General features: G+C 39.3%; 1 protein-coding gene across 1 annotated transcript in view; it reads left to right on the top strand.

Annotated features, from left to right (window-relative positions):
* IQGAP2 (IQ motif containing GTPase activating protein 2) overlaps nucleotides 1–23878 on the top strand; it is a 439708-nt gene extending 415830 nt beyond the window's left edge. Inside the window, exons 31-36 of the mRNA XM_042781321.1 lie at nucleotides 11088–11175; nucleotides 13263–13475; nucleotides 15151–15311; nucleotides 17488–17625; nucleotides 19246–19354; nucleotides 23765–23878. Of these exons, the coding sequence (XP_042637255.1) occupies nucleotides 11088–11175; nucleotides 13263–13475; nucleotides 15151–15311; nucleotides 17488–17625; nucleotides 19246–19354; nucleotides 23765–23878 (823 nt within the window). The remainder of the gene's footprint in view (nucleotides 1–11087; nucleotides 11176–13262; nucleotides 13476–15150; nucleotides 15312–17487; nucleotides 17626–19245; nucleotides 19355–23764) is intronic.
* Nucleotides 23879–24633: the final 755 nt, after the last annotated feature.

The following is a 24633-nucleotide window of genomic DNA, read 5'->3' on the forward strand; positions in this document are numbered from 1 at the left end:
CGGGCACCATCTAGTTCTGGTCTCATAGTCATATAGACTGAGGATCATATGGTGTACCAGTCACTTGGACTAATTGTTTCCATCTATCTTTGGTTTTCTTCATCTTTCTTTGCTCTGGATGAGGAGAGACCCATCATTTCATCTAGATGGCCAGTAGCAAGCTTTTAAGTTCCCAGCGCTACTCACCAAAGTAAGATGTAGAACAATGTTTTCGTGTAGTGTGTTATGTCAATTGAGCTTGATGTCCCCTGTGACCATGGTTCTGAGCCTACAGGTCCAACTACTTGCTCCCTCTGGGTAGCTAGCTGTGGCCAACAGGTGACTACAACCTTGTTCCTTGTCAGCTCTACTGTACACCTTGAAAATTCTTATGTTATTCTTGTGTGCTGTCAAGTCAGACCCAACTCATAGCGATCCCTACTTGGGTTTCTTAGGCACTATCACTACAGAAGTAGGATTGCCCAACTTCCCTTCTGAGGAGTGGCTGGTGGGTTGGAACCACCAGCCTTCTTGTTAGAAGTCAAGTGCCTTAGGCACTATTCAACCAGAGCTCCTCCCCTCTGCATAGACATACCTAATTGTTCAGCCTGTTTACTCATCTATCCACCCATAGATCAATGTTTGCCATCACTGATAATGCAGTACTGTATGTGCAAACTGGTTCATCTTTGTTATCTGTACCTCCTATGTACCTCTCTATGTCTTCCTCTTCCTCAATGCCACTGTGTTGATCTCTCACATTTGGTACATTGCCCTTCTCATCACCCAAATCAGTATTAAGTAGATTTTTTTTTTACTATTGTTAAAATGAAATGTTGGGTAATGAGATAGTCACTGAGTGAGGAGTAGCTGTGTATGTTTTTCAGCAAACCATAAACTAAACATAAAGTAACCAACTGAATCAATTTGAACTAGGACTAAACCCAGACATGTATTTTTTTTTTCCAATCCTAAAAATATATATAACACATTTGCCAGTTCAGTATTTTTCAGGTATACAATTTTATCCTTGCACAGTTACATCTATCATGTTGTGCTATCACCATCCATAATCATCGCCAAGTTTCCCGTCACCAGAAACAAACTGTAATCAAAAACTCCTTTTCACCCCTTCCTCCAACTCCTGGTAATCAATAATAAACTTTAATCTCTATTAAAAAATAAAGAAAAATAACTATTTTACTTCCTTGTTAAACATATTTATATTGAATTATCAGAAATATCACCCCCTTTGCTCAACTGAGAAATCACTAGCTTCCCAGTGATGTGTAACTCATCTTTATGAGGCATCTACAATAGCAGAATCAGGCATTGTTAATCCTGTGCTTATAAATTTAATATTATAATAACCTTATAATTATTCATTGATGAAGATGAAGATGCAAACACCCATGTAGTACTAACCGTGTTCCAGTCACTGTTTGAAGAGTAATTTCTCAGAAATCCCATGAGGAGAAAGTTATTGCCTATATTTTGCAGTAAAGATAAAATGACACAGAGCAGATAAAAACCTTTTTCTGAGTCTTTCAGCTACTAAATGGAGCAGAGATCCAAACTCAGCATGTCTTAAATTCTCCAGAGTCTACACTGTTGTTGTTCATGAAGTTTTATTACTTATTGAGGTGAAAGTCATTGCTCTTTGCAGTCTTAAGACTCCTAGATTAAACAATGAGAATGATAGCAGAGCAGTTATGAGTAACTGCTGCTAGCATCTTTCCAGGTCAAAAGAAAGGAGTGACTGATAAAAATGAGGGACCCAAGAGCGCATATTAGATAAGTAGAAACATTTTTGTTGCTACTTCTTATCTGTATGTTTATGGATAGGGAATCTTTTTTTTGTGCAGTTGCCATTTCCCAGTACTACCAAGCATAGTAGCTTAAAAAAAAAAAAAAAAAAAAGCCTGGTTGAGGGTTCCTAGGAAGACCTGGGATTATAGCCTCAGTCTATCACTTATTAGCCATAGGACATTGAGCAAGTTACCTAACCATATGTTTCCTCACCCATAAAATACCAGAAGAAAGAAGTTGAGGATGACAAATAGAAATAATGTGTTAACACATTATAAACTCTAAAGAACACTGTGATTGTAAGTCTCTCTCATTATAATTTGTGGCTCAAATTCAAATACGTGGCCCATATGGCCTTTATTAATCTTGTTTTTCCAGTAAGTTTGTGTTTAAGTGAAAGACAATATTTGTGGGTTTTTATCATACTTAGCTGCATGCATGCTTAAGTTGTCATCTCTTAAGAATATTTTCCTCACACATGATTCAGTTTTAGGTATCCATTATTTCAACTGAAAGATTTCCTTGCTTTGGGTCCAAACTGCCAGGAGCGCTTAATGGCTAAGGTAAAATTTGGGGTCTGGTGTTAAAAATTTGTAACCATGTTATTAGAATTGTAAGCTTTTAGAACTATTCTTTAGCATCTGTAAATACTCCTTTTCAAACTTGGGCAAACTGTAAGGCAGATGACAGAGGAGGATGGTCAAACCAAGGTACCAAATTAGCTTACATGTACCTTGGGGTCTCATTTACCAACATCTGAAATTGAGCACAGTTGTGATGAATAATCAAAGACTACAGTCTTCAGTGAAAAGCTGCTGGATGCCAGACCAAGCGGCAGGGAGCTCAGGTAAGAGGAGGGACACGGGCTCCACTCCCTAAGAGGCAGGAAGCAGGGAAAAGAAAAGCAGGGGAACGCAAGGCCAGACCAAGGGCAGGGAGCTCAGGTTAGTGGAGGGACACAGGCCCTAACCCCCAAGAAGCAGGAAGCGGGGGGGGGGAAGGAAAGGAAAGCCAGTGCATCCAGGACAGAGGGAGCAAGCAGCAGAGGAATCCAGGTAAGGGGGGGGGGGAGGGCAGAGAAAAGCTGGGGAAAGCCAGATTGAGTGGCAGGGAGCTTAGGTAAAGGGAGGGACACAGGCCCCACCCCCAAGAGGCAGGAAGCAGAGAGGTTTTGAACAACTAAGGGGGACAAACTTGTCTGTCAGTTTGTCATACTGTGGTAGTTTTCACATTGCTGTGAGGCTGGAGGCTGTGCTACCAGTGTTTCAAATGCCAGCAGTGTTGCACATGGTACATAGGTTTCGAAATAGCTTACAGACTGAGATAGACTAGTAAGAAAGAAGAGACCATTCACTTCTCAAATAATTGACTAGGGAAAAAAAACTTATGGATAACAGAGAAACACTGTCTGATACGTTACTGTGCAACTTTATGAATAGCCCGGAAACATTGTCCAGTGCAGTGCAGGAGGACATGCCCCTTAGGTCAGAAGGCTTTCAAAATATGACTGGGAAAGAGCTGCATCATCAGAGTAGAACCAGCCTTACTGATCTGGATAAGGTAAAACTTTTGAGACCTCCATTTGCTGATGTGGCAAGACTCAAATTGAGGAGAAACAGCTGCAAACATCCATTAATGATTGGAACATGGAATATACAAAATATAAATCTAGGAAAATTGGAAAATGTCAAAAATGAAATGGAATGCATAAAGATTGATATCCTAGGCATTAGTGAGCTGAAATGGACTGGTTTTAGCCATTTTGAATCAGAGAACCATATGATCTACTGTGTCAGGAATGACAGTTTGAATAGGAATGGCATGGCAAAAAGGATATTTCAAGATATGTCCTGAAGTACAATGCTGTCAGTGATAGGATAATATCCATACACCTACAAGGAACACCAGTTAATACAACTATTATTCAAATTTATGTACCAACTACCAAAGCCAAAGATGAGGAAATTGAAGATTTTTATCAACTTCTGCAGTCTGAAATTGACCGAATGTGCAATCAAGATGTGTTAATTATCACTGGTGACTGGAATGCAAAAATGGGAAACAAAGAAGAATCACTAGTATTTGGAAAATTTGACCTTGGTGACAGAAATAAGGCTGAAGATCACAGGATAGAATTTTGCAAGACTAATGACTTATTCATTGCAAATACCTTTTTTCAACCACACAAACATTGGCTATACATGTAGACTTCACCAGATGGAGTACACAGGAATCAGATTGACTACACCTGTGGCAAAAGGTGATGGAGAAGCTCAATATCTTCAGCCAAAGCAAGGGCAGGAACTGCCATCAACTGCTCATATGCAAGTTCAAGTTGAAATTGAAGACAATGAAAAGAATCCATGAAAGCCAAATTATGGCCTTGTTTATATCCCTCCTGAATTTAGAGACCATCTAAAGAACAGATTTGATACACTGAACACCAGTGACCAAAAAACAGAAGAATTGTGGGATGACATCAACAATATATCCATGAAGAAAGCAAGAGGTCATTAAAAAGGCAAGAAAGGAAAAAAGGCCAAAATGGATATCAGAAAAGAGTTTGAAACTTGCCCTTGAACAGAGAGTAGCTAAAGCAAATGAGAGAAATGACAAGATAAAAGAGCTGAACAGAAGATTTCAAAGAGCAGCTCAAGCAGACAGAACCAATTACTATAATGAAATGTGCAAAGACCTGGAGGTATAAAACCAAAAGGGAAGAACATGCTTGGCATTTCTCAAACTGAAAGAACTGAGGAAAAAATTTAAGCTTCAAGTTGCAATATTGAAAGATTCTATGGGCAAAATATTGAATGATTCAGGAAGCATCAAAAGAAGATGGAAAGGATACACAGAGTCACTGTACCAAAAAGAATTGGTCAGTGTTCATCCATTTCAGGAGGTGGCATATGATCAACAACCAATGGTATTGAAGGAAGAAGTCAAATCAGCACCAAAGGAATTGGCGAAGAACAGGGCTCCAGGAATTGATGTAATACCCATTGAGATGTTTCAACAAACAGATGCCACACTGGAGGCACTCACTTGGTTATGCCAAGAGATTTGGAAGATAGCTACCTGACCAACTGACTGGAAGAGATCCATATTTGTACCCATTCCAAAGAAAGGTGATCCCACAGAATGTGGAAATTATCGAACAATATCATTAATATCGCATGCAAGTAAAATCTTGCTGAAGATAATTCAAAAGTGGTTGCAGCAGTATATTGATAGAGAACTTCCAGAAATGCAATCTGGTTTCAGGAAAGGATGTGGAACATGGGATATCATTGCTGATGTCAGATGGATCTTGCCTCAAAGCAAGGAATGCCAGAAAGATGTTTACTTGTGTTTTATTGACTACGCAAAAGCATTTGATTATGTAGATTATAACAGGTTATGAGTATCGTTGAGAAGAATGGGAATTCCAGAATACTTGATTGTACTCAGGAGGAACCTGTACATAGACTAGGAGGGCTATTGTTGGAACAGAACAAAAGGACACTCCATGGTTAAAAATCAAGAAGGGAGTACATCAAGGTTGTACCCTTTCACCATACTTATTCAATCTATATGCTGAGCAAATAATCCAAGAAGCTGGACTATATGAAGAAGAACGTGGTATTAGGATTGGAGGAAGAATCATTAAACAACCTGTGATACGCTGATGACACAACTTTGCTTGCTGAAAGTGAGGATGGCTTGAGGCACATACTGATGAAGATTGAAAAATACAGTCTGCAGTGTGGATTACATCTCAATATAAAGAAAACAAAAATCCTCACAACTGGCCCTATAAGTAGCATCACGATAAATGGAGAAAAGATTGAAGTTGTCAGAGACTTCACGTTGCTTGTTTCTACAATTGATGCCAGTGAAAGCAGCAGTCAGGACATCAGACAACGTAAAGCACTGGGCAAATCAGCTGCAAAGGACCTCTTTCAAGTGCTGAAGAGTAAAGATGTCTCTTCGAGGACTAAGGTGCGTCTGACCTGAGCCATGGTATTTTCAATCGCCACATATGCATGTGAGAGCTGGACAGTGAATAAGGAAGACGGAAGAAGAGTTGATGCTTTTGAGTTGTGGTGTTGGTGAAGTATGCTGAGTATTTAATACCATGGAGTGCTAAAAGAACTAACAGATCTTTCCTGGAGGAAGTGCAGCCGGAATGCTCCTTGGAAGCAAGAATGGCCAGACTTCGTCTCACCTACTTTGGTCATGTTATCAGAAGGGACCATTTCCTGAAGAAGGATGTTGTGCTTGGTAAAGTGGAGGGTCGACGAAAGAGGGGAAGGCCCTCAGTGAGATGGATTGACACAGTGGCTGTGCCGATGGGCTCAAGTATAGCAAGGATCATGGAGCTGGCTTAGGACTGGGCGGTGTTACATTCTGCTGTGCATAGGGTTGCTATGAGTCAGGCATGACTCAATGGCACCTAACAACAACAGTCTTCAGTATTGATTTTACCTCACCGTAAGACAAAAATCCACACAACTGGACCAATAAGCAACATCATGATAAACAGAGAAAATAATGAAGTTGTCAAAGATTTCATCTTTCTTGGATCTACTATCAGCAACCTGCCCATGCAAGTAGCAGTCCAGAAATCAAATGTCATGTTGCATTTGGCAAATCTGCTTGAAAAGACCTCTTTAAATTGTTTTTTTTTTAAAAAAAAAAAAAAAAAGGCAAACTGAAATATGAGAAAGACTGACCTCACTACAAGTCATGTGAGGAGATTTAAGGATTTTAAGGAGTTTCACCTGGGAAAAAGAAAAGTGATAGAAGGTATTGGGAAGACAGTCCTGCACATCTGGTGGCATAATGCCTAAGGCATTTGACTGCTAACCAGAAGGCTGGCAGTTCAAACCCACCAGCCACTCCTCGGAAGAAAGGTTGGACAATCTACTTCCATAGTGATACCGCCTCGCAAACCCAAGCGGTCGCTATGAGTTGGATTCAACTTGACACAATGAGTTTAGATGATGTGAAAGAGGAATTTGACATGTGTTCTGCAACTTTAGAAAGTAACCTCTGGTTACCCACTTAACCTCTCTAGGTCTTAGTTGCCTCATTTGTAAAATAAGAGTTTGGGCTTTTTCCCAAAGGTCTCCCTTAGTGCTGAAGTCCTATGACTAAAAAGGACCAGTGAGTGGGTGTCACTGGGAGGCAGGCCTTGAAGAGTCAGCTTCCTGTTTAAGAATGGAATGTTCTAAGGCTGCAGTTTCCACAAGAAATATAATATGAGCCATGCAAGTAATTTTTAATTTTCTAGAAGCTACATTTTAAAGACAAACACTCCCTACCCACTGCTATCCAGTCCATCCTGACTTAAAGCTACCCTGTAGGACAGAGCAGAATGTCATGGGGTTTCCAACTCTTTAAATCTTTATGGAAGCAGACTGCCACATCTTTCTCCCACAGAGCAGCTGGTGGGTTCAAACTGCCATCCTTTTGGTTGGCAGCCAAGTGCTTTAACTACTGTATCACTAAAGGTCCTTAAAAAGAAATAGGTGAAATTAATTTTAATAATGTATTTTAACCTAATATATTTAAAATACTATCATTTCAATATGTAATCAATGTAAATTATTATGAGATTTTTTTATACTAGGTTTTTGAAATTCAGTGTATATTTTACACTCCCAGCACATCTCAATTCGGACTAGCCACAATTCAAGTGCTCAGTTGCTACCTGTGACCAGTGACTACCATATTGGGCGGCACAGAATGCCCTTGTGCATGCTCAGCATGTGTCTTACTCCAGCTAAAGGCTTTCTATGTATCTTTTCATTTAATCTTAGTATCAGTCCTCTGATCCTCTGAGAGGGTCTCATTTTATAAATGAAAAAAGAAAAAAAAATCTGATAGGGATTCTAGAATTTGCTGAAGGCTGGTAAGGAGCCCAGGTGCAGCCTTATATCTGTCTGACCCCAACACCCTTAATAATTAGGTACACTGCAGGGTGAGGTAATGAGTTCCCTATCATGAGAGCGATGGTTACTTATACACTAGCCACACTCGCTCGTCACTTATCAACAAGATTAGGTTCCAAAGACCAAGTCATTATACAGAAATCAACATTATGCAAAACTTCAGCTACCAAATACTCCTCAGACTCCAGGAGTCATTTTGGAGGATTTCAGAGGCGCCTTGTGGGGCTGTTCCCTCCCCTGCTTGTTGTCTGCACTCTGTGCTTTAACTTCTGTACTTGTTTCTGGCAGACAGGCCCAGGTCAGCTTGTGCCATTCAAACCACAGGCAGCGCTGACTGGGCCAGGACTTGCATCCAGTAGAGGACCCGCCCTACCCTGCCTGACCCAAGGCAGAGTTCTTGTTTTCCATGGAAACTCCCACCCATCCACCTATAGCTGCTGCCCACTCTTCCCCACCCCCATGCTCCACCCACATTGTATCCTAGCACACAGGAAAGGCAAATCTTGGGAGTTTGCAGCAAAGTGACCAACCACCCATCTTTGCTCCTCTGTGCTGCAGACTTGAAGCCCAAAGCCTTAGCTCTGCCACAAGCCTACAGATGTGGCCAGAATTTGGTGAAGGCAAGCCTGTGTACAATTTAATGGGCCAAAGTCCCAGTATCTGACCTTTTCTCTCTCTGCCTTTCTCCCTCCCTCCCTCCCTCCCTCCCTCCCTCTCTCTCTCTCTCTCTCTCTCTCTCTCTCTCTCTCACTTTCTCTTAAGTTTATGCATATCCAAGACTAGAGAAGGGATGGGATGGGAGGGATCAAGGACTTGAGGTGCAGGAGGGAGGCACTCTCTCCTTCAAAAATGCATGGGTCCACCTGGCTTAAGGTAATTTAAATAGTGTTTGTTTGTTTGTTTGTTGTGATAAATGTGCAATGTCAGAGAACGAACTAGTCCATAAGTCAGGAGTAAGTGTATATAAGATGTCCAGGGTAGAAGTTTGGTGCAGAATTCCAAAGGCCTGACGTTAAATAGAATTTCCAAGAGAAGTAGGCTAGCTACATGGACAGTTTGTCCTCCAGCAACTTCTGAACAAATAAATATTCCTGTCCTTTGTGAGGCAAACTATAGTGACTCCAGTTGTTTGGTCATTAGACAGCTTTTCTAAAGAATATGAGCTAGAGGCTTCTTGGAAATATATAAATAGTTCCTAGGCTATGATTTCAAATAAAAAACAGTTACTGTGTTTACATTATTAAAATCATCCAAGCTGTTTATTTTTAACTCAATGTTCCTGTCTAATACATTGATAGTGGTGATTGGAGGAGGGAGTTGTGTGGGGTGGAAAGGATACATGGCTCTCTGAACCACAGCCGACTTGTCTCCTACATGTCTGTAATTAACTGTGTGCCCACCTTTGACTCCTGGTGGTGAACTTAGCTGTGCATTTCCAGACAGCCTGTACATCCCCAGTGATGAGGCTCTCAGGCCCAGACAAAATGGTTCTCCAAAGTCCAGGGGCAAAGGAACAAAGGAAGTTGTCTTGTGATCATTCTTGTCAAGCACACTTACAATATTAAAAACAAAAAACCAAACTTGCCACCATCAAGTCGATTCCAACTCGTAGCAACCCCCATTGGGTTTCCAAGGCTATAAATCTTTACATAAGAAGAGTGCCTCATCTTTCTTCTGCAGAGCAGCTGGTGGGTTCAAACTACTGACCTTTTAGTTAGGAACCAAATGCCTTAATGGTTATACCACCACAGCTCCTTTAGAATAAATAGGAAATGACAGAAAACATTTATAGATGATTTGTTGAATTTTTAGTCTATTTTCAGAAGTAACATATTTAGATTTAACTTTGAGGATATATTGTGTCATTTGGGAACAGATGACCTGACCCTGTGCTTCAAAACATGAAAAGTGTTTTGTTTTCATTTTCCATCTTCATTTTGGGTAAACATTTCCTGCTGTAGTGTAGGAAGACGTACATCATCTGGTGGTATCTCGTCACGCCTCTGAAAGAACTGAAGTCAGACAGTTATAGGGATATGATAACAGAGAAGCTTCAGGTGTCACGTAGACCTTTGTGCACTTTAATGTAGCTTCTGTCTATGTTCTGATGCTTTTGTTGGAAGGCAAGCAATTTCTGACAATACTATTCCCACTTTATGTAAAATGAGCAAACTTAACCACTTACCTTTTATGTTCAAATATTTTTTTTTAATTGTGAAAATAACGCCCCTAAACGGTCCAACTCGACGGCAAACAATAACAACAAACATCTACCAGTTCAACAATTTCTATATGCAAAATTCATTGACAAGGATTACATTCTTCATATTGAGCAACCATTACCACTATCCTTTTTCCAAATTATTCTACTGCTGTGAGCGTGAACTTAAGAATTCCCCCTTTCCTCCTCCCTCCCATTTCCGGTAACCACTCATAATCTTTGTTTTCTTTATGTTTACTTATCTCGTGTAAGTGAGATCATACAATATCTGTCCTTTGGTGACTTACTTCACCCCACATGACGTTTTCAAGGGACATTCATGTGGTGGCGTGCTAAAATCTTTTTCAAGAAGTGTTCCTGAAACACACAGCTCCTGTTAGAAAGAAGTGATCAGTTGCTAGGGTAAAGAATGGATGTAAAAGAACATTTGATTTTGGTGCTTGCTGAGGAGTTTTCTGGCTCTTAAATTCCTACTGAGCAGCTCCTGTATTCTCTACCACCCAAGGACAAGGCACCAACTCTAGTTAGTCCTTCAGTCAGTCCTGTGGTCAGTGAACACCCACCCTCCTACGTGCTATCAGCTAGCGGCAGCCCGAAGCCTCCACAGCTCCCACAGGACTTGTACTCCCACTACTCTGCAAACTGTTTCATGACTTTCTCAGAGCGGGAAAGGTGAAAGTCGATCTGGCTCCTCAAGGCTTACATTGGATTAAACAGGCTCAGAAGGTTAGATATGTCTAGAGGCAGGACAGGGGGATATTAGCTCTCATTTCTGCATCCTCTGTTGTAGGAGGCCCTTACGCCAGCACTTACCCCTCCTGCCCATTGGAAAGGAGGCTCGGTCTAAAAAGAAGGAAAAAAGTATTTAGATAAGCAATCTTCTGACATATTTGTGCCCATAGTAATGACAGTCTAATCCTACTGCCTCAAGCGTATAAAACCCAGACATTGATTAACAAGTGCTGCAAGCTTTGGGGAGCCGTAGGACAGACACGTTGAATTTCTACAAGGATGTTCTGTTTTAAGGGACTGTCTTTGAAGCTTCATTTTTGTATAGGTTTGTGCATTCCCTCAGGAGAGGCAGATGATTGTGCATCAAGGCTGCTCTCTGACGGTCTGTCCCTTTTTTTTTATTTTATAAGGACCAAAAAGCTGGTAATTGATGTGATCCGGAACCAGCCAGGGAGCATATTGACAGAAATTTTAGAGACACCAGCAACTCCACAACAGGTAACCTGAGTGCAAAATAATAAGTACAGTGGATATGAGTGGATTTAATAAATCTTCATGCCAAAGGTTTACTGTTATCTCAGGGAAACTTTATCTGATGGGGTTTAGAAGTGAGGAATTTTATCTATTATTCTGGCCCATTGAGTTCAGCCCTATCTAAAACCCCTGAGTAGCACCCAATGAAAATGAAACAGAAAATGCAGTGTGGAATTTATGCTGCCATTCCAGGAATTAGACCTGGGAAGACTATTAGGAGGATAATACTGGGTCCTTCAGAGCCTCATTCTGTTCATCATAGAGGTCATTTATCACACAAGGGACAGGCAGGTATGTTGGTTAAGAGAGTTTTAGTTGACAGGATGTGGAAAAATCCCCTTCATACTTCATGCCTTTACTAAAGAAATGTCTCAAACAGCTGTTTTCCAAATGCTTCATGAGCAAAAGTCTTGAATCCATTGGGTCAGAGCATCATTATGTTGGTGGAAATAACAGAGGTTTCATAACAATTTTGCATTAAACTTTTTATCAGCATGTTTAGAAATATATCCTTGTATAGTTTATTCTGAATTAAGTTAATTTCATTGTTATCATTTTAATACCAATCATTGTGACTCCCTAAAGAAAAGCTAACAAACTTATCTGATTAGTTACTTCTTAGCAGATACATATAATTTTCCTGGATCATTCTTAATTTAACTGGTTGCCAAGAAACCATTCTGTCACAGTTTCTAATAAAAAATAAAGTTTCATGTTATCTGATATTTGTTCATGTGTGAATATTTTTTAAACAATGAGAGTAGACTATCCTATTAATTTAGTATAAGAGACTTTTAGTCCTTAGTGAATATTGCATTTTCCCCCTCAAATGTAGCATAGTAACAAAGAACACAGATTGCCAGTTTCTGGTCTAACTCTGGACCTGCAAGCTGTGTAATTTTAGGTACTTGGAAATGTTTCTGTGCCTCAGTTTCCTCAACTGTAAAATGGGAATAATAATAATAACAGTAACTACAGGTAGGATTTAATTAGTTAAAACATGTTAAGTGGATAGAACAGTACCCAGTACATACTAGGTACTCAGTAATGTTGGGGACTGCTGCTATTATTGTTGTTTACTGCTGATCTCATAAATGGCCCCTGTTTCCATGATATTGACCTTTTCATTGTATGTCTAATATTACTGTGTCAAATAATAATTACATCCTTCTTGTTGTTGTTGTTGTTATGTGCCATCGAGTCGGACCTGACTCATAGTGACCCCTCCTTGGGTTTCCCAGGCAGTATCAGTACGGAAGTAGATTGCCCAACCTTCCTTCTGAGGAGTGGCTGGTGGGTTTGAACCGCCAGCCTTCTGGTTAGCAGTCAAGTGCCTTAGATTACATCCTTACACTTCATTAATTGGATTAGTCAAATGTCCAATACAATGAAATGGACAAATTATCAGTCTTCTTTTTGTTAGTGTTTTCTTGAACAAGTTATCCAGATCATATTCATTCATTCATTCATTTATCATGTAATTGAGAACTTACTACATCAGAATATTCTGATTCCCTTTGGCTCAAAGAAACCCTGTGAGTTTTTTGGCGATGATAATTTGAGAATGATGCGCTTATCAGAAATAGGTCTCTCACTGACTGACTGACTGTTGCACTGGCTTGTGAAGCACCATGAATATGGCTCAGGTGTGACAAGTTTAGTTCAATTCTGGATGTTCAGGGTTCTCGTAGCCACATTTTAACAGATAATCTAATTTTGGTTTCCTCAGCTGGAATATCCAGGAATTAAAGTCCATGCATCTAAGGGAATTACAAAATAGCTTTGTAACGGTTTGTCCACCTTAGCAGTAAATCAGCTATTTAGAATTTTACCCAAATTAAGCCTGCAATTGTTGCTGTGTTTCTCAAAAAGTTGATATAATTCCTTTCCAGAAACCTATTTTGAAACCCGTAAAGAATATTCTGGTTCTGGTCTTCGGGTTTAGGGTTGCTCACTTCTTTCATTTTGACATTAACTTGCCTCGTGTAGCTTCTGAATGGGTAAGATTAGGGGGTCAGAGAATAATCAACATCTTGACATTCCCTTTGCAGGAACTAGATCACACAAAAGACATGTTGAGCCGTGCCATTATAGATTCCAGAACGCCAGAAGAAATGAAGCATAGCCAGTTCATGATTGAAGACGCACAACTGCCTCTTGAGCAGAAGAAGAGGAAAATCCAGAGGAATCTCCGGACATTGGAACAGACTGGACACGTGTCATCCAAAAATAAATACCAAGATGTTCTCAATGAGATTGCCAAGGTTTTTGGAACAGTATTCTTTCTTCTTCATGTAGCACACACTTGCTCATCACCAGTCACATGTTGGGCATTCTGTGAGGTGACATAAGGGACTCAGATGTATACAGCTTGGTCCCTACCCTCTACAGTATTACAGATTTTTTTTTTTTTTTTTAATTTCTAAGTGGTTGATGACTTTTCATAGAGAATAATTACATCCCCGCAAATTATTAGAATTGAAGCATACCAGAAAAGAAATGCTCAGAAAATAGATGTGACAAGTTTGGTCTACACCTTTCCACAGTGCCTGCTAGCTTTCAAAATGACACCTTAAAAGAGTTCTCACATAAATTGTCAGTTGTCATATAGTCTGTGTGCTATTAGGACCTGCCATTGAGATAGTGATTCTGTGTCCCTGAGAATTTGTCTCTAAGCAATTTAGCATAAGTACAGTTTGGACTTAAAGATTAATTTCTGTTTTCTCATCCCATATTTTTACACTTGAGAAACTTCTGAGAAAAGGATCTCAAATTAGTGCAAGGACAAAGGAAACAGTACAGGAAGTGGCTGTGATCTGTTTGTTAAAGATAAGGAAGTATATATTTGGGATAAAAGGACTTTTCATCCTTTTTACCCAAATTTGAAAATTCATATGAGTCTAGAAGTTAAAGACAGTTTAAATGATCAGAAAAAAAGAAATATGCTCACTTCTGGGAGGGCACTGTATTCACCTTCATTCTTCCGTGGAAAATTATGGTCAATTCTGGCAGTAAGCTTATTCCTCCTACCCCAGACTGCTGAAAGGAAAAGGGCGTTTCTTTCTATAGCTTTGGGGTAGGAAATATTTCTTTAAAAAAAAAAAATGAGGTACACAAATTAATTCTTTTGCCTTTAAAAAAAGAAAAAGGCTATCATGAAGTCATCCATCAAAACTAGATCCTATTTCATAGAGATTTTGGTCACATAAATATATGTCTTTATAGATCTCCAGGGAAATGGATTTTGATTTACGCACCAAGGAAAAATATACTAGCCAGGCACCATTTTCTTAAATGAAATACTTCATTAAAAAAAAATAATCAGATGTCCGTAAATTTAAATGTGGCATAGCTCTTATTAGGCTGTAAGCAGTTTGGGCAACTTTATATTCTAGGGATTCTATTTAAATACAAGTAACAGTGTTCACTATTGAGTCTTTTCATTCTTGAGAGCCAGTTGTTACTTTTATAAAACCTGGAGAAATACTTGCAGATTATAAAAGGTTTTTTTGTTTTGTTTTTAACATATTTCTAAAATAAATACATTTTCAATTTAAAGGCATTCTTCAAAGTGAAATGCTCGAAGTATTCTACAGAAATTATATATTTCCTGATAGTTTTTTGTGCCTCTTTTTAAACACTACTTTCCTTGAACTAATTGTATGATCATTCTAAAATTATTTCTTAGCTTTTCCATCAAGAAAAAAGATAATAACCTTAGCAAGTCTCTTAAAACGAAATACGGACATTTTTCTGTTCTGAAGTAAGAAAAGATGAGAACACTTCGGTGTTGAGAGATTAAGGTGAATGAGATAAACTACTAGTTAACAGTCACAACTAGTTGCTCTCTACTTGGTGTACTTCTTGCCCAAAATTGTCAATGTTGTAAAGGGAATTTCTGCCTAAATCTCATGTGATAGCTTTTACTTGTCGTTTTAGGATATTCGGAATCAAAGAATCTATCGCAAGCTTCGAAAAGCCGAATTGTCAAAACTTCAGCAAACCCTGAAAGCTCTGAATGAGAAGGCAGCATTCTATGCAGAACAAATTAATTATTATGACACCTACATAAAGACTTGCTTAGACAACTTGAATAGAAAGTAAGTTACAATTGTGTTTCTGTTTGCTTGTAATGTCCTAATTTATACAGACTATCGATTCTTCTATACTCCTAGACTTTTTAGTTGGGTTTGTAAGCACACTTTTTGCTTTATTTTATAATCTGAAATTAGAAGCTCTATTTTATTATCAGCCACTGTGAAATGAGAAGCCAGAAATGAACTTGGAAGCTTTTTGCTCACATCAGCAATGGAAGTAAAGTGGTTTCCTTACCCTTTTGTGTTTTTAGGCAAATAGCTTTAACACTTAGAGAAGCACTATAAACGCATCTCCATGCCCTGGTTTGAACCACCAACCTTCTGGTTAGTAGTCAAATGCCTTAGGCATTAAGCCACCAGAGCTCCTAGAGAAGCACTATAGTTATTCCTTTTATGTTGTTTGGTCAAGGATATTTTTAAATGCTGCTATGAAAAGTAAAAACTACTCTTGTTTTTGGAATATTTATAATAAATTTTTTATATGCTTGATAGTATTAGGTAAGGCCAGATGTTTGCTAATTGTACAGAGAAGCTTGTGGTTTAATATTGCTTAAACCCAAAACACAGTGCTATCAAGTCAATTCCAACTCACAGCAACACTACAGAGCAGAGTAGAACTGACCCATAGGGTTTCCAAGGCTGTAAGTCTTTATGGACACAGACTGCCACATCTTTCTCCTGTGGAACAGCTGGTGAGTTCGAACAACCAACCTTTTAGTTAGCAGCCAAGTGTTTTTAACCACTGAGCCATCAGGGCTCCTTTTAAATTGCTCGGTGATTATAAAAAAATTGTTATTAGGGTAAATATTGTATGATCCCATTAAAATGAAATATCTAAAACAGGCAAATGCATAAAGACACAAAGTCAGTAGGAAGGAGGAGGAATGGGAGTTCTTGCTTAATGGGTACAGAGTTTCTGTTCAGAGTGATAAAAACGCCTAGGGAATAAAGAACACTGATGGTTGTACAACATTGTGAATGTAACACCACTACCTTTTGTACTTAAAACTGGTTTAAATGAGAAGTTTCATTACATATGCTTTATCACAGTAAAATTTTAAAAAATAATATGGAAAAAATCATTGTTGACACAAAAGGCAGAATTTGGCATATAAATTATAACATTACATACACAATTTTAATGAGAGTTCTTTGCTCATAATTATTATCACCAGACTAGAGTCAATATGTAATCAAAATTTAATTATCTATTTAAATATGTAATACATTTTCAAATAATATTTGTAGTCAGTTTGGCCTTAGGAAATGATGCTGTATGAAAAAATCAATTGAATTAATCACAGAAGTTTGGTGAAGGAAAATAATCAAATTTAAGCCTCATTTATTTGTGTCCCACTAGTTCTGAATTTGTATTCTCTCATTCAGGGCCTGTAATTTATCTTTATACGATAGATATGTGTTGCAGTAAAGCTAATTTTCAGTAAAAATAAATGTATTAGGGGTTTGTATCATTTATCTATTACAACTCCTTTGACACATTTTATACAAGCTCTGAAATGAGGTGATCTAGATTTGAGTTCTGATTCTTTCTCATCTTTGAGGTGAGAATTGAGGTACCAGCCTCACAAGTATGATTGTTGTTGTTGTTGTTGTTGTTGTTGTTGTTGTTGTTATGTGCCATCAAGTAGCAATCCCTCCTTGGGTTTCCAAGGCAGTATCACTATGGAAGTAGATTGCCCCATCTTCCTTCTGAGGAGTGGCTAGTGGGTTTGAACCGCCAGCCTTCTGGTTAGCAGTCAAGCATCTTTGGCACTATGCTACCAGAGCTCCTAAGTAGTTCAATAGTGAGCTTTTATTGCATAGGGAAAATTGTCAGTTACTATCAGAAAATAAGGGAGCTCTGGTAGCATAGTGCCTGCGACACTTGACTGCTAACCAGAGGGCTGGCGGTTCAAATCCACCAGCCACTCCTTAGAAGGAAGGTTGGGCAATCTACTTCCATAGTGATACTGCCTCGGCAACCCAAGGAGGGGTCACTATGAGTCGTGTCCAACTCAACAGCACATAACAACAACAACATCAGAAAATACCAAGTTGCATGCCCCATGCAATGGGACCAGGTATAAACAGTGTTATCCCCTTTGGGCATGGGTAGCTACTAGCAGAAGCAGCTGAGTTTGCCACCATGATGACCAGTGGTTTGTTCTTACTTTGTCAGAAATACTCGGAGATCAATTAAACTCGATGGAAAAGGAGAACCCAAAGGGCCAAAGAGAGCAAAGCTTGTGAAGTACACTGCAGCAAGGCTGCATGAGAAGGGTGTCCTGTTGGGGATAGATGATCTCCAAACCAACCAGTGAGTAGCACCTGGAGGCTGCACAAAACAAGCATATCCTCTAATCGGATCACAGAGTCTGGCTCACATAGTTTGGTTTCCCGTGGCCTTCACTTGGTCTATCAAAGCTTATCCTTGATTACAGATGACAGGGGAAAATACATGTATTGTAATCTCTAGTCTTTCCATCAGCCATTAGCATCTGGTGCTGTGAGTCGTGTGAAGTGCTGCTTAAATGACCATGTTCTCATGGCTGGTCTAATGTGTTCGACTATGGGAGCCTCTCATTTTCCTTGTAAATGAACTGAGTCATAGCAGTTAGAGTGAAAGGGTGTCTTTCAGACTTGGTAGATGAGAGTTATCTACAATTGTAAAACAAGGCCTTTGTACTTTCAAAACCACAGACTTAATGTGCCAGCCCTTGAGACAGTGCCCAGTTAGTGTGTGTATTTGGTGTGGAGGAGGAACCAGAAACCCTGCTTCACAGCCCCAGACCAGGAACTGAGGGCTTGCCATTTTAAGGGGATCATGAACCCCTGACTGCATCACTTCCTTGTTCTTTGTCTTGACTGAAGCCACATTCACTGGCCTGTACCGCCTCTCGAAAGCCTACCTTCCCCTTGAGATGTGGCTTCTATTTCTCTCATGAAGTCTTCTGGGGTTGTTTTGTTTTTTTAAATATTATATTGCATTTTAGGTGAAAGTTTGACACCTACTCTTAACTACACCAACTAAGAGAAAACACTCTTCCTCTTCAAAGTTCCTATAAAAGTCATCATCTGAAATGCTCGGCTGGCCTGTGCACAGTTGTTGGGTTCTGTTGAGTTGATTTTTGACCCATAGCAACCCCCTAGGATTTTCTAGGCCATAATCTTTACAGAAGCAGATCACCAGGTCTTTCTCCCATAGGGCCACTTGGTGGGTTGAAACCACCAGCCTTTTTGTTTGCAGGCAAGTCCTTAACCATTGCACCAACAGGGCTCTTTCTGTGAGCAATAAAACCAAACCAAACCAAACTCACTGTTGTCAAATTGATCCAACTCATAGCAACCCTGGGTTTCCAAAGCAGTATCTCTACAGAAGTAGATTGTCCAATCTTCCCTCCAAGGAGTGGCTGGTGGGTTTGAACCGCTAGCCTTCTGGTTAGCAGTCAAATGCCTGAGGCACCACACCACCAGACCTCCTGTGTGAGCAATATAGGTCAATATATAATTCTCATGCTCTGTGACTATCCTGAATTTTCAACTCTGTTCTATACTCCCTAAGGAAACAGACTCTATCTTATATTTCTTTGTAATAAAGCACCTACTACAGTGTTCTGTGAGCTACAGATCTTCAACAATCACTGCCTAACATGGTGTTTGGGGGAGCACATTGAGATGGGATGAGAACACTTTGGTGTTGAGATATTAAAGTGAATGAGATAAACTACTAGTTAACAGTCACAACTAGTTGCTCTCTACTTGGTATTCTTCTTGCCCAAAATTGAAAATGGGGGGTAAAGATAATGGGAAGTTTTTTGTAATGTCCTTAGAATTTTCCCAAGAGATCATTCACTAAGAATGGTAATGTGGGATTCTGTTAATTTGGTTCCTGGTTTAAGCATATATTTATAATTTATAATGTTCCTTTCTTCATCAGGTTTAAAAATGTTACATTTGATATCATGTCTACTGAAGATGTGGGCATCTTTGACGTCAGAGCAAAATTCCTGGGTGTGGAAATGGAAAAGGTGCAGCTCAATATTCAGGTAAGCTGGGATTTCTGCAAATTGGAGGTGAATTGTATAGTGTTGGTCATTCCTGGCTCCCTTGGCTTGCACTCTTCATAACAGCAAGGACATTTAACAAAAGACCAATCCAAAATTTATTTTTCAATATTTGTTTTAATATTGATTTTTTTTTGAGCTGTGATTTTTCAGTTATTGGAATTTTAAAATACTTTAAAATAAATCTTAAACCCTAGCAGTTAATTTTTCAATGCCTTGTTTCATTTTAAAACTTACCCAAAAGAATAATATGTTAGCATTCAGAGTTATTAAATAAAGCTAGAAAATCCCCTTTTATTAGGAATTTGCATTTCTTTCTAAGACTGAGATTCCCAGGATTGGAGCTTTCTTGATCTTATTTCTGCTGTGTTACTTTCTCTCTTTCCTTTGTTCTATTTAGGATGATTCAGATATCATTTTCTTAAATCTGTGTACTAAATGGTTGAAATTATGAGACTGAAAGGCATTGTTCAAAATATATCTGTAAATAGAAAAATGCTATTTGCAATATGAGTTATTTCTGCTTTCTCATAAGAGCAAGATTCAATCCAAATTTATTTGAACAGATACTGAAAAATCCAGTTTATGTACCCCCTCAAAAAAAAGGAAAGTGCACACCAGATGTTTATGTTTATCCACCCCCAACTCCTGAATCCTCAGCCCAAGATCAACTGAGTTTTTTTCAAAAGGAAACCACCTATTTATCTGGGCCACTGAGGGCGGTGGTGCTTCAGTAGTAGAATTCTCTTCACTGCTTTTGACTACTAACCAGAAGGTCGGTGGTTCAAACCCACCAGCCACTCCCCGGAAGGAAGATTGGTCAATCTACATCTGTAGAGATACCGCCTCAGAAACCCAAGGAGGGGTTGCTATGAGTTGAATTGACTCAACGGCAGTGAACTTGGTTTTTGGTTTTTTTCCACAGGATTCCAATTGATCCTGAAGAGAGAGGCATGGGTGGCTTTCAGAGTGTTTGCAGATAGCTTCATCTCCTATGTCAGTAGCACCCTGTGAGGTTGGCATTGTAACCCTAATTTACACATAAGAAAGCAGAACTTCAGAGCTATTTTATGATTTGCAAGTTCATAAAATAGCAAATGACAGAGCAAAGTCAAGACTCTGGTCTTCCAGCTCTAAGTCCAGACATATTTTCTCTGCTCTTCAGCTTGGAAACTCTGCTAATTCCCCTATATAAACCATTCCTTCTCAACCTGGCCATATTGACTTAACTCTTTTTTCCAAGAGATTTTGGTTAACAGCTACTGCATTTTCCAGAAGAAAAGTGAGTGCCCACTACATTTTAATAGATGAAAGCATTCTTGACTAAAAGACTTCCCCATGGAATTCCAATTCTAGAAGCACATCTGAATGATGTAGGCATTTAGTTTAGTGTGAAGGAACCCTGGTGGTACAGTGGGTCAGTACTCAGCTGCTAAAAGATCAGTGGCTTGAACCTACCTAGTAGCTCCACAGGAGAAAGAAGCTGGTGATCAGCACCTGTAAAAATTACAGCCTGGGAAATTCAGTGGGCAGCTCTGCTCTGTCGCATGGGGTTGCCATGGTTCGGAATCAACTTGAGAGCACAGAACAGCAGCTCAGTGCAGTTGGAATTAATTGAGGAAATGGAGGAGGAAGCTGGCAAGAGCCAAAACTTGCTCAAAGAGCACTCCAACTTTTGTAAACGATCTTGCTTAATATAGACACCGGACATTATCATTAAGAAACAAGAAGTTTCCAGAAGAAAAGAAAATGAGAGATTTCTGACAAGATGGCAGAATAGGCAGAAAAGTTACACAGACCATTTTCAAGAAAGAAATGAGAAACCAATTGAAAGAGATACAAGAGATAATCCTGGAACCCTGAGATTTGACGGGAAGGATAAAGAAGTAGATTAAATACCAACTAGTAGCTCTGGTAGCATAGTGGCTAAGGCACTTGACTGCTAACCAGAAGGCTGGCAGTTCAAACCCACCAGCCACTCCTCGGAAGGAAGATGGGGCAATCTACTTCCGTAGTGATACTGCCTCGGAAACCCAAGGAGGGGTCGCTATGGGTTGGGTCCGACTCGATGGCACATAACAACAACAACAACGACAACAGTAGAACCTGAGTGAAAAAAAAGTATTTGGGGAAACCTCCTGTCATGGGTTATTGTGAAATGTTACTGCTTAGCCTCTTGCATATGGCTGATGTGACCCAGGTATTTGTTTTAGTAAGAGAGTTAATTTCCTTTGTTTATATGATGGCAATGAAAAATAGAAGTCAGATATACTGACTTGAAAATGGGGGCCTGATCTCAATACAGGGGCAGAAATATTCTACATCAGGAAAGAGTTGCTTTGTACAGTGGTCTACACCTTTCATCACACAACTTTATCAGTAAATAGCACAAGCACTTTTCCCCATATGTGTATACTTATTTAGGTGTATATGCTTCTACACTGGTACTATACCACACTCTTTATAAAATGTATTGTTGTTCTTAGGTGCCATCAAGTCAATTCTAACTCATGGTGAATCTGTATATAACAGAACAAAACGCTGCCTGGTCCTGCACCATCCTCACAATCAGTTATGTTTGAGTCCATTGTTGCAGCCACCATGTGAATCCATCTTTTTGAGGGTCTTGTTAAACACTTGTCTGCTAAGCAGTTTGAACCTACCAGCCACTCCACAGAAGAAAGATGTGGCAGTCTTGCTTCTGTAAAGATTTACAGCCTGGAAAACCCTATGGGGTAGTTTTACTCAGTCCTACAGGGTTACTTTGAGTTGGAATCAACTTGACGGCAAGGATTTGATTTGGTTTATAAAATATATGCCAAATGAAAATGTTTGAAAAATGAGAGAAAAAATATATAACTAGATGTTCCAGTCTAATCGTGGAGATAGTACAGCCAGAATGCTCCTTAGAAGCAAGAATGGCCAGACTTCATCTCACTTTGGTCACATTGTCAGAGGGACCAGTCCCAGAAGAAAGACATCATGCTTGGTAAAGTAGAGGGTCAGTGAAAAGGGGGAAGACCCTCAATGATATGAATTGACACAGGAGCTACAACAACAGCCTCAAACATAGAAAAGATTGTGAGAATGGCACAGGACTGGGAAGTACTTCGTTCTGTAGTCCATAGGGTTGTGATGAGTTGGAGCTGACTCAATGGCAACAAACAACATCAGGAGTTCTGGTATTTTTCTTGCTTCCCCAATGAATTATCTTGTTCATCTCACTTTAGAAAACACTACTGTTCTGAAGGATATAGCCTATCTAGCTGGAATATTTGCATTTTGAATTTTTCAACTAAAAATGGAAATTATAATTATATGCTTGATATCAACCAGTTGTCATTGAGAGATTCTGACTCCTGGTGACCCCCTTTTGATACTACCTTAGTGATACCTTTTTGATACTTACTTTCATACAATCTTTATCAAGTCTAAAAAGCTATTTTATTTCATCTGTTATTGTTGTTATGTGCCATAGAGTCAGGCCTGACTCATAATGACCCCTCCTTGGGTTTCTGAGGCGGTATCACTGTGGAAGTGGATTGCACAACCTTCCTTCTGAGGAGTGGCTGGTGGGTTTGAACTGCCAGCCTTCTAGTTCTGGTTAGCAGCCAAGTGCCTTAGGCACTACGCTACCAGAGCTTTATTTCATCTAGGTGAGTGATTCTCAGTGTGACACCCAGACCAACAGTATCACCTCCTGGAAACTTGTTTAAAATGCAAATTGGGGCCCATCCCAGAACTGCAAAATCAAATTCCTGGGAGTGGGGCCCAGCAATCTCTGTTTTAAATGGTGCCCATGACTTGGAATCATGGGGATGGCAATGGGTTTGATTTGGGTTTCTGGTGTTTTCAACTAGGTGATTCTGATGCACACTAAACTTTAAGAATCACCTGATCTAGGTCATTAAGGAGTTCTGGTGGTATAGTGGTTAAGACATTTGGCTGCTAACCAAAAGGTCAGTCGTTCTAACCCACCAGCTCCTCTGCAGAAGAACGATGAGGCTTCCCTAAAGATTCACAGCCTTGGAAACTCAATAGGGGTCCCTATGAGTTGGAATTGACTCAATGGCAGTGAGCTTAGGTTCTTTTTTTTATCAAGGGCGTTAGGGCAATTCAACCTTATTTTTGCCAACAAATAAAGTCTAACGTAACAAACGCAATGCACTGCTGTCGAGTTGGATCTGACTCATAGCAACCCCTCTTTGGGTTTCTGAGGTGGTATCACTACGGAAGTAGATTGCCCAACCTTCCTTCCGAGAAGTGGCTATTGGATTTGAACTACCAGCCTTCTGGTTAGCAGTCAAATGCCTTAGGCACTATGCCACCGTATGTTTTTAATATATGTAAAATGTCAAAGTTGAGATTTAATGATGTTCTTTACAATTGCAGGATTTACTTCAGATGCAGTATGAAGGAGTGGCTGTAATGAAAATGTTTGATAAGGTTAAAGTGAATGTAAACCTTCTTATTTACCTGCTGAACAAGAAATTCTATGGAAAGTGAAGTGCCTGCAGAAATATCATGGAGTCTGTATTACCTCGATTGGGAAAAGCATTTGTTTAATATTTTTGTTTTAAAACATGATTGAAATCATTGCTTATAAATGTGTGATTTTTTTAGAAGACCAAAATTGTTCTGAAGAATGTACCCATGTGCCTTTTTGATAATTTGATAACTACAGTAGAATGAGACACAAAATGAATTGATGTAAACATTCCACACTATACTGTGGTGTAGGTACTCTGATTTAAAACCTTGGACATTCTGTGATCTGTTTTGCCTTTGAAATAGGAAGAAAATAAATTTAGCTGACTAGGGACAAATGTGTAAACCTATTTTCCTGTGAAAGATTTTTAAATGTCCCACTTAAATAATGTAATTCTTCATAGATTTTTTTTCTATCTGTGGAGAAATGGAAACCTAATTATTTCTAATGAATTATTTAGACAGATACTTTGTTCTGTCTCCTGAGAGTTGTCAATTTTAAAGAGAACTTTTGTGCAATTCAAAGTGAGGTTTTAATAAATAATCGAAAATGACAATACGATAACACTTTCTGTATTAAAGTATATATTTTATGTGATTTATTCCTACTAAATGAAAGTGCACTACTGCCTCATGGAAGGACTCTTCTACCCAGAGCCTTTAAATAACTAAGAACAATGTGGACTACAGTCATAGCCCCACCTCTTCCCCTCACAAGTTATTTGAAACTTCAATTGTGCCTCTCAATTTTTTGTAATGCAATAAAATCAGTA

The sequence above is a fragment of the Orycteropus afer genome, unplaced genomic scaffold (genome assembly GCF_000298275.1).
Source record: "Orycteropus afer afer isolate SDZICR_OR568_19922 unplaced genomic scaffold, OryAfe1.0 scaffold00104, whole genome shotgun sequence".
Classification (NCBI taxonomy): domain Eukaryota; kingdom Metazoa; phylum Chordata; class Mammalia; order Tubulidentata; family Orycteropodidae; genus Orycteropus; species Orycteropus afer.